This window comes from Salmo salar, chromosome ssa22 (assembly GCF_905237065.1).
Source record: "Salmo salar chromosome ssa22, Ssal_v3.1, whole genome shotgun sequence".
Lineage (NCBI taxonomy): Eukaryota > Metazoa > Chordata > Actinopteri > Salmoniformes > Salmonidae > Salmo > Salmo salar.
The window spans coordinates 37,291,294-37,305,311 of record NC_059463.1 but is presented as its reverse complement, the minus strand read 5'-3'; the positions used below and the strand labels follow the sequence as shown (position 1 = coordinate 37,305,311).

Sequence of the window (14,018 nt, the reverse complement as noted above, 5' to 3'; positions counted from 1 at the left end):
ATGATCATGAGAACGGTGAGGAATCAGCCCAGAACTACACGGGAGGATCTTGTCAATGATCTCAAGGCAGCTGGGACCATAGTCACCAAGAAAACAATTGGTAACACACTACGCCGTGAAGGACTGAAATCCTGCAGCGCCCGCAAGGTCCCCCTGCTCAAGAAAGCACATATACATACCCGTCTGAAGTTTTCCAATGAACATCTGAATGATTCAGAGGACAACTGGGTGATAGTGTTGTGGTCAGATGAGACCAAAATGGAGCTCTTTGGCATCAACTCAACTCGCCGTGTTTGGAGGAGGAGGAATGCTGCCTATGACCAAGAACACCATCCCCACCGTCAAACATGGAGGTGGAAACATTATGCTTTGGGGGTGTTTTTCTGCTAAGGGGACAGGACAACTTCACCGCATCAAAGGGATGATGGACGGGGCCATGTACCGTCAAATCTTGGGTGAGAGCCTCCTTCCCTCAGCCAGGGCATTGAAAATGGGTCGTGGATGGGTATTCCAGCATGACAATGACCCAAAACACACGGCCAACGCAACAAAGGAGTGGCTCAAGAAGAAGCACATTAAGGTCCTGGAGTGGCCTAGCCAGTCTCCAGACCTTAATCCCATAGAAAATCTGTGGAGGGAGCTTAAGGTTCGAGTTGCCAAACATTAGCCTCGAAACCTTAATGACTTGGAGAAGATCTGCAAAGAGGAGTGGGACAAAATCCCTCCTGAGATGTGTGCAAACCTGGTGGCCAAGGCAACAAAGGAGTGACAAGAAACGTCTGACCTCTGTGATTGCCAACAAGGGTTTTGCCACCAAGTACTAAGTCATGTTTTGCAGAGGGGTCAAATACTTATTTCCCTCATTAAAATGCAAATCATTTTATACAATTTTTGACATGCGTTTTTCTGGATTTTTTTGTTGTTATTCTGTCTCTCACTGTTCAAATAAACCTACCATTAAAATTATAGACTGATCATTTCTTTGTCAGTGGGCAAACGTACAAAATCAGCAGGGGATCAAATACTTTTTTCCCTCACTGTACCTGCCTGCCATCATAGGATTTTTATATTACTGTTTGGACTGAAAATGAAAGGGGGCGCTGGGAAAGATGGCCATCTTTAATGAGAGAAGAGCGAAACAACTGGAAGGGAAGGAGAAGTGGATAGACTAACTGCAGTTCTGCGAGAGCCAAGTTAAAACTTTCATAGTAACCCAAGAAAGTATAGATATGTCTGGTGAATTTAGCCGTCAGTCTGATGTGTACGGTAGCAACATTTTTGAGTAGTCATTGTCTAATGCAATTATTATTTTTGCCATTGTGACTTCTCTGTGTGAACCTTGAGTTATATAATACCCGTAGGCCATTCGCTATTGAACCTTGCGTAAAACAACGAAGGCCTTTGGTATACATGGCCCCTCCAAACCATTAGAATTATCACCATTCGGCCCATTCCCTTGCCGAAACTGTACCCCCCCCCCATCACCCCCCTTCCTCTTGTTATAGATTGTGACCACCGGTAAGTGATGCATTATTCATTACAGCGATGTCATCCGTTGATGGATTGCTGTTTGAGAGCCCTGTCCATTAAATAAATCTACAAATATAAATGCTAATTCTCACATTTCAAGAGGGAGCCCGGACAAAGTTTCTCTCTCTCCCACTCTTTCTCTCTCACACACACACTGTCATTCCTCTCCCCACTAACTGCTATTGACAGGCAGAAGGAGACCAAATGAAGAAGACAGATTTACTTACTTTAGCTTCAATCATGTTTATTTCCCAGCGGGTATTATCCCCTATAGGTGTCCCCTCTGTTTTCTCTCTCCACACTCACAGATTCATTCAATGTACTGTACATCGATTTTCTAAATAATTTGATGGAAAACTACAGTGATCATTCTTTCTGCACCAATTAAAGCCATGAAGTTAAAATATAGAAAATAAAACTAGAAATATTATGTAAACAAATACAAAAAGACTGACCGCACATGCCAACTGTCGGCCCTCGAAACCACGCAGATGCAAATTGCTGCTGCTTAAAACGAGCAGAGAATTATGTTAGCGTGCTTTAAGAATTCATGTTTTCTATCTGGAATGCACTCGTCCAACTGTGTACGCACTGAATAATTTATCAAGCAGCCATACTGAAGGATGGAATCTATATTAGCTTAATCTCTCGCTTTGGTTTATTTATTTCTTCCCTCATTCTTATTCTGGTAGAGAATGCGCCCTCGCTCGCTCTCTTTCTGTTGCACCTGTAACATCTAATGCCCTTTGGCTTGTCGACCCCAGGGCTTTAGACTTTTAACGCTGGTTGTGTTAGGCATCAATGGACACTACAGAACAGAAACATTTTATTTACAGTTCATCCGTATAGGGATATCCTTTCATATCTTCTGTATGTTAACAAATACGAGGTGCACTACACATTTGCACTACAAGCTTTATGCCACAGACATGCTTTGGCCTCGTGCCTTGTCTAATTCCTGTTAAGCAATAGGATAACATGAATGCTGGAGAGTTTTAATTTTAAGAAAGGACAATATTACAAAGGCAATATTGCAATTATGTTAGCAAGAAGACTTACCATAGTTATCAAATGCGTTTCATTCATTGATTCCTCTCTTCATCTGTGTTTTTGTTCTAGGTTGGACTCCTCTTTGATTGAGTTGTTGGAGGTCTTCAGTCCCATCTCTGTGCCCAAGCGAGGCAACCCTCCCCGACGCCCGCCCCCCTTCAGTGCCCCCAAACAAGCCCACCATGCTCTGCTCTCCCGTCCTGGCCCCTACCGGACCCCCAAGCAGGACCTGGAGGAGAGCCAGATACTGGAAGAAATCTTCTTCATTTGCTGAGGGGGTGGGGGATCCGGGGGTAGGTACCCTGAGAAAAATATGAAAATTGAAATCATTCTTAATCATTTACTTGATATTTACAGTTGACTCTTAAATCAAGATCAGTGCCTTCTGTTTGTCTTACAGTTGGAAGTTCCAAAACAATCATGATTTTGTTCATTATACCTTTGTGTGTTTGTAATGCAATACTTTTTTTTATATTGATAGTTTTTTATATTGAATATAAATAAACTGTAATTTATTTAATATCTTTTTGTAGTGGTCCCCACATGTAGTGACATGGTCACCCACAAAGAGCTAAATGCGCTATAATTCTACTCTAATATGGATTTCTTATAACTTAAACATAAATGGTAAAATGTTTGTAAAACTTCTGTGTGCTCCACTGACCACCTTGGTCACATTATCTCAGAGATGTACACATTGGGAAACTGAAGTATTACTAGAACTGGGTCATATTCATTAGGGCAAACCGTAGCAAAACATTAACAAAAAATACAAAATGTATTACGTTTGGTGCCTAATGAATATGACCCTGTTCAAGGCCCTTTTAGAATATGCAGTAAGTTTGAGTCAAGACACAGGTGTATTCTAGACTGTGCTTTATTATTGAGCTAAGCTGAGACGCATCATTCATTAAAATTACAAAAGAGTCCAGGGACCAGAGAAGAGATGAGGGCGGGAGCCTAAAGCGCATTAATCAATGAGAAGCCTACCTCATCAGACATGGCAAAGCTCGACACGTAACATTCAATTCCCCATCCCCTTCATGTGCTGAAATTGTCTTCAGAATACTTTTGAATCCATTGAAGAAGTAAATGTTATTCTTCTAAGAACACTAGCTTGTAGGAATAAACCCTTGATAACAGCATTAAAGGTAGACTAAATGATCAGAAATTTAGTAACAATATTTGATGAAATAGTGCAGTTTTTGATGGGTGTTTTACCCTGGATAGAACTGAACACTTGTACAACACCAGAGCTCTATAAGACATTAAAAAGAAAGATAACATGATTAATACAGAACTCATAACACCTCAAAATAAGGGACACATTGTATGTGGGATTTATAATTATTTTAATTTTATTTTTTATTCAACCCTTATTTTTACCAGGTATTATAATTACTAATTGGCACTAATCAGCTAATTACGGTTTCAAGTCCTACATAAGCAGCAACGAGAGGTAATTCCTCTGTCATGGATAGACATCCATTTTTAGCAACCTTAGTTTACTACTTGTCCTTAGTAGGCTATGTAATAGCCTAATGTTTATCCCATATTTTGAAGTGTTACAAGAGCTTAGACAGTCAACAACAGAGCAGTGTTGAAACGGAATGATAAAACAGCAAAGGTCCATTCAAATTGTTGAACACATTCACAGCTAACAAGGTTTTGATGTTTTTCTGGAAAGGTTTAATTGTATTTATTTACATTTTGAAACAGTATATTGTCATGTTATTGTCATTGCAACCTATAGGCTGCCACATTTAGCTGAATTCTCAATTTGAATGTGAACATTTACAAATATACCGCAATTTGAATGGACTTATAAGCATTAATCATCTAGAAAGATTGAACAGTTGAGATACATTTAAATACATTTGGGTAATGTGTGGTATGATAAAGTAGAACAGTTGAGCTCTGCTATTGAATAAAACAGCATCACAATGGAAAAAGGACAGCAGAAAAACCTCAGATTACTTAACAAAACAATTGTCAAATATGAGCATAATCTCCATTTCTCAATTAACTGTTGGAGTCGTGATCCTGTAGACAATAACAGTAGTCAACAATGTACCACAATGTAGGCCTATACGTGAATAAAAAAAACTATTTGGTCACATACCAACTCATAAAAAAAATAATACCATGAAATCATGCATATCCTATCATTGTAAACAGAAGTAATAAATATGTAAATAAATAAATTAAAGACACCCCAAAATACTTGTATAAAAAGGTCAATGCATGTCTATGCTCTAATTGAGTTCAATGCTCTCCCTGACTTTTCTGGTTAAATGCCTAGGTCAGGTCCTACAGTTGTACCATATCCCTATGGACTCTTTTTAAAAACCTGGTTTAATTTCTTGTATGTTTTCGTTCATCTTTTTTAAGTATTTACAGTTGAATTTTTATTCAGTCCTTGTAGATAGAAGTAAAAGTCCTATAAAATATGCAAACCTATGTACAGAGGAAAACAGAGCAACAAAAACATTTACAGTATATTCATCGCTTTATGTATATATTTATAGATATTTATATTGAAACTTCTGTTTGTTTCTCATTGTTTTTTAACCACTGTTCTCTCAATTTATATGTAAACAGTTGCAGCTGAAAGTTAGAGCTTGTGAAAAAGGTGCTCAATTCCAGTCATTCCTCTGCCTTCATTCGCTCGATTAGAAAGCATTGGGATAGGTCTAAGAAACGCACTAATAGCTCTATAGCCTATTTGAAAGGCTAAGGGAGTTTCCATGATATTGCTGACACCTATCCAGTACTCTCAGGTCTTGGAGTTCGGTTGAAACTAAGCAGAGAGAGGGGAGCAAGCAGGGAAATAAGACAAAACAGAACAAAATGGTGAGTAAGGGATGAATTTCAAAGGGAAAGTGTACATGAAAGGAGGGAGAGTGCGCTGAGTAAAAGCTGGTATGGAGAGAAGTGAAGGCCTCTTTTTTTAAAGGAGAGGGGAGACACATTGAAGTGACTTAGGATTCAAATCCTAACTTGAGATACTCATAAAACTTTGAATTTCAAGTAAATCATAAATTGATTGATGCCAATGTGAACATCTCAAGAGCTCAAGATAGGGTTGACCCTTGATAAATAATGGGGAGAGGTGTTGGGGGGGGGTGAGATGGACCTTGTTGCAGGGGTGTAGTAGAGGCTAGTTGCATGTAAACACAGTTTTGATATGATGTTTAGCAGTTATGCACCTAGTGCGCTAAATTAACACTGTTAGCATTGGCGTTCGGATCTGCCTGGCAGTCTCGACCAGCGTTCAGTGTTTACCCACCTTTTATTTACCACTATATCCTTGTCTGTTAGGAAAGGTTAGATGCAGGCACTGGAATGGTGTGGCGAGAAACAGTTACAGAGCTCCTTACAACAATGGCTGAATTGGCGCTGGCTGTCTACATTCAAAAACACTTCCTGGTTTCTTTGTGTACAGTAGAAAAACCACTTCTCTAGGTCTGCAATTTGTTTTAACATCATGAAACTTCACCAATAAGTTATAACCATACAATTCGCAATGTCAGGCATTTAACCTCTGTTATCATCAATTTAATTTAGACCAAACCTAATGGAACCCAGCCTCAAGGTTTCTTATACTTGCACAGCATTTCCAATCACTCCCTTTAGTTAGTACCTGTTCTAGCGGAGAGTACATAATGCCCACTTTGATAGAAAGTGTATTGACAAATAAACATCACAATTAGTCTGTGATTGTCCGAGTACTTAATGCTAGTCCAAGTAGTTCATGGTACTTTATGGATGTTTGAGAGGACATTGATAGTCTTAACATCTGAACGATTTGTTAGCTTTGACATGCTTTACTGCTAAAGCTCTCTATGGAGATGTAAAATGACATGACTGATGTGACTGCAGTATTGACATCATCATAGTGCGTTGGCTGCTTGCAGTAGTGTTATGAGTAGGGTTGCAAAATTCCCTGGTTTTCCAGAAATCCTGTTTGGAGGATTCTGGATTTCCTGCTTATTCCCTCCTTATTCCAGGAATCCTCCAACCGGGATTTCTGGAAAACTAGGAAATTTATTGAAAGTTCCAAGAATTTTGCAACCCTAGTTTTGAGAGCACAGTGCTTGATGGCAGATTCTGCAGGTGACAAGGCACACCTGTGGTGACAGCCCATACGCTATATGCACTTACTTACTGAATGCAATTAAGAGAGCAAAAAGGTCATGGTATTCATTTATTTTGGTTCAAGTTTCAAAGAGCACACTTAGTTTGTTCATGTTAAGTTTGTGTAGTGTACTGTGAAGTTAAAAAGATAGGTTTGGAATCGAGTCGAAGATGTTTGTCCTTTACCTCTAATATTAAGTTAGCCTGATTTCTCTTTGAGCCTGCTACTGAGAAGTGGCTTTTTTGCATTTTCAAATACTATGTACACCTAAATATGTGAATCTTCACACCAGTGGAGGCTGCTGAGGGGAGGACAGCTCATAATAATGGCTGGAACAGAGGAATGAAATGGCATCAAACACATGGTTTCCATGTGTTTGATGTATTTGATACCATTCCACTGATTCCGCTCCAGCCATTACCACGAGCTCATCCTCCCCAATTAAGGTGCCACCATCCTCCTGTGCTTCACACATATATTTAGGAATACTTGTGTATCAGCATATATAGTAGAGAGAGGAATGACTGCAGTTTTGGGAGCTGCCAGATTTTCGCCTCTCCCTAAGCAGAGCAGTGTTTCAAACTAAAATCTACAAAAAAATGACAGCTCAACATAGTCAATAGCCGTTCTATATACAGACACACATACATAAAATATGTGCATATAAATACATATATTATTTGATTAATATCTTTATCCATATATACTGTATATATATATGTGTATATATATATATATATATATATATATATATATATATATGTGTGTATATGTGTGTGTGTGTATATATATATATATATATATATATATAGAGAGAGAGAGAGAGAGAGAGAGAGAGAGAATACATTAGCTTTAATGTGTGTTATACATATACAGTACCAGTCAAAAGTTTGGACACACCTGTAGTAACCAAATAAGTGTTAAACAAATCTAAATATATTTTATATTTTAGATTCTTCAAAGTAGCCACCCTTTTCCTTGATGACGGCTTTGCACAATCTTGGCATTCTCTCAACGAGCACCATGAGGAATGCTTTTCCAACTGTCTTGAATGAGTTCCCACATATGCTGAGCACTTGTTGTCTGCTTTTCTTTCACAGTTCACTCAGTTGGGTTGAGGTCGGGTGATTGTGGAGGCCAGATCATCTGATGCAGCACTCCATTCTCCTTCTTGGTCAAATAGCCCTTACAAAGCCTGGAGGTGTGTTTTCGTCATTGTCCTGTTGAAAAACAAATGATAGTCCCACTAAGCGAAAACCAGATGGGATGGCATATCGCTGCAGAAAGCTGTGGCAGCCATGCTGGTTACGTGTGCCTTGAATTCTAAATAGATTACTGACAGTGTCACCAGCAAAGCACCCCCAAACCATCACACCTCATCCATGCTTCACGGTGGAAACCACACATGCGGAGATCATCCGTTCAACTACTCTATGTCTTACAAAGACATGGCGGTTGGAACCAGAAATCAGACCAAAGGACAGATTTCCACCGGTCTAATGTCCATTGCTCGTGTTTCTTGGCCCAAGCCAGTCTCTTCTTCTTATTGGTGTCCTTTAGTAGTGGTTTCTTTGCAGCAATTCGACCATGAAGTCCTGATTCACGCACTCTTCTCTGAACAGTTGATGTTGAGAAGTGTCTGTTCCTTTAACTCTGTGAAGCATTTATTTGGGCTGCAATCTGAGGTGCAATTAACTCTAATGAACTTATCCTCACTTTCCTGTGGCGGTCCTCATGAGAGCCAGTTTCATTATAGCGCGTGATGGTTTTTGCATCTGCACTTGAAGAAACTTTCAAAGTTCTTGACATTTCCCGGATTGACTGACCTTCATGTCTTAAAGTAATGATGGACTTTCGTTTCTCTTTGCTTATTTGAGCTGTTCTTGCACCAAATAGGGCCATCTTCGTGTATACCACCCCTACCTTGTCACAACACAACTGATTGGCTCAAACGCATTAAGAAGGAATGAAATTCCACAAAGGAACTTTTAACAAGGCACACCAGTTAATTGAAATGTATTCCAGGTGACTACCTCATGAAGCTAGTTGAGAGAATGACAAGACACTGCAAAGCTGTCATCAAGGCAAAGGGTGGCTACTTTGAAGAATCTCAAATATAACATATTTTGATTTGTTTAACACTTTTTTGGTTACTTCTTGATTCCATATGTGTTATTTCATAGTTGTAATGCCTTCACTATTATTCTACAATGTAGAAAATAGTAAGAATAAAGAAAAACCCTATAATGAGTAGGTGTGTCCGTACTTTTGACTGGTACTGTATATGTACTGCAAATATAAACAAGTTCATATATTTCAAAACATTATTATTTTGTTTTAACTATGAGGTTAGGATTTCATGTTAGAAAAGGTAAGGCTGCAATATGGAACAAACCTTCCCATGCACTCTCCATTTCATCCCTCAAGAGAAAATGAGAAGGGGGAAAAAATTAACATTTTGAATAGTTAATTGTAAACTAGTGAAGTGAGCAACCCAATCGGTCATCGGAAATAGTTTTGGCTGTATTCAAAAAGCATATCAGCAATATATATATATATATGTATACATGTATTTGTGTGTGTGTGTGTGTATATATACACACTCTGTACACCTTTTAAGTGCAACTCTTTAATTGGTTAACAGCGATTTAAAAGAGATGCAGTGGTCTGAGTATATTAATAGAGCTACAAGTCCTCAGCAATAAAAATGTTTGGTCTTTTGGTCCCTAAAACAACTAAGGAATGACAGGTAAGACTCCCTGGAGACCGTTGCTCTGGCTCTCCTTGCCAACGGTGTCCCCTGGAAACAGACAGGCACTCCAAGCTAAAGATGAAATATCGCTTTCCCTACAAAGTTCTCTTTCTTCCGAGAAACATTTTTTCGTTTGTTTCTAGTCCTATAAAATTGTTCTTTAAAAAGTTTTTTCCCCATACCCAAACACATTTACATAGAGATATCCTATGGCATTCCCCCATAAAGTATTTTTCAAAGTTTGTTTAATTCTTGGAACTCTTATCATCCGTTTCCTCCATCTCTGTTCCGTGTTTTTTTTTAAATAATACCTCACTTGTGGTCCTGTAAGGTAGCTGTCGTTCAGGTGTGGTTAGGTAGAGAGAAAGAGAGGAGGGGAGGCGATAAAGACAGTCGGAGCCCTGGAGCTACCCAGGCTTGCAGGAGTTTTCTCTGAGGTCCAAAAGGTACATCCAACAGAATTTTCTGTTACTTGGTCATCTATTTGTTCATGTTCAGCCCAGTATCTGATCCAGTTTCATACCAGCCTCAAAGAATACCTGTGTCCTGGTGATCCTTCAGTTCAATGGCGTTGTTCATGTAATCAACATATGTTCCAGCTCAACAAAAACCTGGAAAATTAAGAATACGGTCCTTTACTCATTGCTAACAGCAAAATCAGATCTATTCATAGTCACTTTAATAACTCTACCCACATATTACCTCAACTAACCGGTTCCCCCGCACATTGACTCTGTACCGGTACCCCCCTGTATATAGTCTCGCTATTGTTATTTTACTGCTGCCCTTTAATTACTTGTTACTTTTATTTCTTATTCTTATCTGTATTTTTTTGTTTTTTTTTAAACTGCATTGTTGGTTAGGGGCTCGTAAGTAAGCATTTCACTGTAAGGTCTACACCTGTTGTATTCGGCGCATGCGACTAATACGATTTAATTAGAGATTGCTCTATATGCCCCAGCAAAACATATTTTCACAGTCAAATAAAATATATTCTAATTTGTTTGAACTGTATATATGTAATTAAATAAATTAAAATGTACTATATATATCAACAAATATTATACTGTATATGCTAATAAATTTAAATATACATATGTTAAATATTCTATGCCTTCAGAAAGTATTCATACCCTTGACTTTTTCCTCTCTATCAATTTGGTTGTTGATTGTTTTTATTTTCAAGTCTTGCCATAGATTTTCAAGACGATTTTCAGTTAAAACTGCAACTAGACCACTCAGGAACATTCAATGTCATCTTGGTAAGCAACTGCATTGTATATTTGGCCATTTTAAGTTTTAGGTTATTGTCCTGCTGAAAGGTGAATTTGTCTCCCAGTGTCTGTTGAAAAGCAGACTGAACCAGGTTTTCCTCTAAGATTTTGCCTGTGCTTAGCTCCATTCTGTTTATTTTTTATCCTGAAAAACTCCCCAGTCCTTAATGATTGCAAGCATACCCATAACATGATTCAGCCACCACTATGCTTGAAAATATGGAGTGGTACTCAGTAATGTGTTGTTTTGGATTTTCCCCAAACATAATACTTTGTATTCAGGAGATAAAGGTAATTTCTTCGCCACCTTTTTTGCAGTTTTACTTGAGTGCCTTATTGCAAACAGGATGCATGTTTTGGAATTATTTTATTCTGCACAGGCTACCTTTTTTTTTACTCTGTCAATTAGGTTAGTATTCTGAAATAACTGCAATGTTGTTGGTCAATCCTAAGTTTTCTATCACAGACAAACTCTAACTGTTTTAAAATCACCATTGGCCTCATGGTGAAATCCCTGAGCAGTTTCCTTCCTCTCCGGCAACTGAGTTAGTAAAGACACCTGTATCTTTGTAGTGACTGGATATATTGATACAGCATCCAAAGCATGATTAATATCTTCACCTTGCTCAAAGGGATATTAAATGTCTCCTTTTTTATTTTTACCCATCTACCAATAGCTGACCTTTGGGAGGAAAACCTCCCTGGTCTTTGAGGTTGAATCTGTGTTTGAAATGCACTGCTCGACTGAGGGACCTTACAGATAATTGTATGTGTAGGGTACAGAGATGAGGTAGTCATTCATAAATCATGTTAAATACTATTATTGCATACAGTGTGAGTCCTTGCAACTTATTATGTGACTTGTTAAGCACATTTGAATTATTGAACTCATTTAGGCTTGACATAACAAAGGGAAGACACCTGAAACCCCACTTCCGGAGACACCTGAAACCCCACCTCTTTAATGAATATCTGGGATAGGATAAAGTAATCCTTCAGGCTGTAACACAATAAATTCAGGCTGTAACACAAAACTTGTAAAAAGTCAAGGGGTGTGAATACTTTCTGAAGGCACTGTATTATATAATTTAGGGGGTCTAATTGCGGGCGACTGCTCTCACCTGTGTTTCCCTGTGTGCAGCATCTGCCTTATCCCCCAGGGCAGGGGTGGCTAGGAGTGGCTAGTAGGGGCGGTTGGCGTCCTTCGGCCTCTTGAGCTGCACCTTGAGTCTCTTCATGCCGATCTGAAAGCCGTTCATTGACTGGATGGCAGCCTGGGCACTACCTGGGTTGTCGAAGCTCACAAATCCTGGGGGATGGGTCGCAGAAAGAGAGATGGAGAGACCAGAAGATGGAAATATATATAGCGAGAGAGAGAAGAGGGACAGAGTTAGATAAGTGCAAGACCAAAGAAAGGACCATATGAGTGACAGTTGGAGATTTATGAAAGGGTAGCATGAGATGGAAAGAAAGAAGGAAGACTGAATACAGGATTTTTATTTCACCTTTATTTAACCAGGTAGGCAAGTTGAGAACAAGTTCTCATTTACAATTGCGACCTGGCCAAGATAAAGCAAAGCAGTTCGACAACATACAACAGCACAGAGTTACACATGGAGTAAAAACAAACATACAGTCAATAATACAGTAGAAACATAAGTCTATATACAATGTGAGCAAATGAGGTGAGATAAGGGAGGTAAAGGCAAAAAGGCCATGGTGGCAAAGTAAATAAAACATAGCAAGTAAAACACTGGAATGGTTGATTTGTAGTAGAAGAAAGTGCAAAGTAGAATAGAAATAATGGGGTGCAAAGGAGCAAAACAAATAAATAAATACAGTAGGGGAAGAGGTAGTTGTTTGGGCTAAATTATAGATGGGCTATGTACAGGTGCAGTGATCTGTGAGCTGCTCTGACAGCTGGTGCTTAAAGCTAGTGAGGGAGATAAGTGTTTCCAGTTTCATAGATTTTTGTAGGATGAGGGGAGTGGTCAGATCAAAGTTACTTCAGATTTCAAGTCGATTTCTTCATTTTGCCACATTTGTAACACACATACATTAACTTGAATGAATACTGTATTTCATCATACAACAATCAATATAGCACATTTCCTGCCATAGCCATTCAGATTATCAGAATAAAATTTTAACAAATCTCAGTTTACAACAATTTAAAAACACGCGGTATCACTTAATTTGCAATTCTCTCACAATACCATTGTGTGGACTTAACATATAATGCATGTTAAAGTTACTAAACATTAGACACAGTTTGACACAACATCAAATAATCATTAACAAGCCTAATGGCATGCAATAGAAAGGTCACTCAACTCAAGGGTAGTAACCATAGAATTAGAACATATAGAACAGACATCACTCGTCAAAATGGCACTTTAGTTTTTATCGGCAATATTTATGACTCGATCAGCAAAACAACATCACCTCTCAGTGCAAGAATAAATATCTATTTAATTCTGCCTCTGTTAAAAGGCCCATGAAAATTATTCATAGACTATGTTAACCAAAATAATACTATGTCCATTCCAGATGTTGTAAATCTATGGTGGAGACTACTCAATGAATGTGTTTCGCTAGTCCTGTCATGGGTATCACCATAGAGGGAGTGTTTAAGGGGTAACACTGTTAGAACTCCACGTCATTTAACTGTCATAAACCTGTCATTACCATATAACAGCTGTTATAAGCAGTCATGATACGTCTGTTTATGCTGCAATACATTCCTGGTAGTGTTCAGTGATATGCCAACTAACCATGGCAGTAAACACTTCCTATGGATACCCTCTTCATAATGCATTGTATAGCATTATGCATACCTCATACAGTATGGCATTAGAAATGTGTTTATAAGGTATTATGAAGAGGATATTCATAGAAAGTGTTATGACCATGGCTGGTTTCTCAGCTTGTTGACGCGTTATTATTAAACGCGCTGTTATTAAAGCCATGTCATGTATCATATGTTGTCATAACCTGACATAAACCATTATGACAACTTATAACATCTGCTCTGTCATACTAATGAGAGTAAGGATCGCTTTATGATGCAGAGTTACAGGTGTTTCCTACCCCTAAATCCATTGCATTTACAGTGTCATGAGAAAGTATTTGTCCCCTTTCTGATGTTCTCTATTTTTGATATTATTGACACTGAATGTTATCAGATCTTCAACCAAAACCTAATATTAGATAAAGAGAACCTGAGTGAACAAATAACACAAAAATGTGATACATATTTAATTTATTTAATTAA

At 38.4% G+C, this 14,018-nt stretch overlaps 2 protein-coding genes across 10 annotated transcripts in view; one reads left to right on the top strand and one right to left on the bottom strand.

Annotated features, from left to right (window-relative positions):
- LOC106583565 (protein hinderin) overlaps positions 1 to 3,100 on the top strand; it is a 31,538-nt gene extending 28,438 nt beyond the window's left edge. Inside the window, exon 11 of the mRNA XM_014167899.2 lies at positions 2,650 to 3,100. Coding sequence (XP_014023374.1) covers positions 2,650 to 2,854 — 205 coding nt within the window. The 3' untranslated portion in view covers positions 2,855 to 3,100. The remainder of the gene's footprint in view (positions 1 to 2,649) is intronic.
- Positions 3,101 to 9,223: 6,123 nt separating this feature from the next.
- The window catches only part of LOC106583566 (CUGBP Elav-like family member 4), a 128,523-nt gene continuing 123,728 nt past the window's right edge, over positions 9,224 to 14,018 (bottom strand). For all 9 annotated transcript variants that reach the window (XM_045705391.1, XM_014167906.2, XM_014167901.2 and 6 more), the window contains exons 13-14: positions 11,866 to 12,053; positions 9,224 to 10,081 (exon numbers count right to left, since the gene is read on the bottom strand). In XM_045705391.1, coding sequence (XP_045561347.1) covers positions 11,926 to 12,053 — 128 coding nt within the window. In that variant the 3' untranslated portion in view covers positions 9,224 to 10,081; positions 11,866 to 11,925. The remainder of the gene's footprint in view (positions 10,082 to 11,865; positions 12,054 to 14,018) is intronic.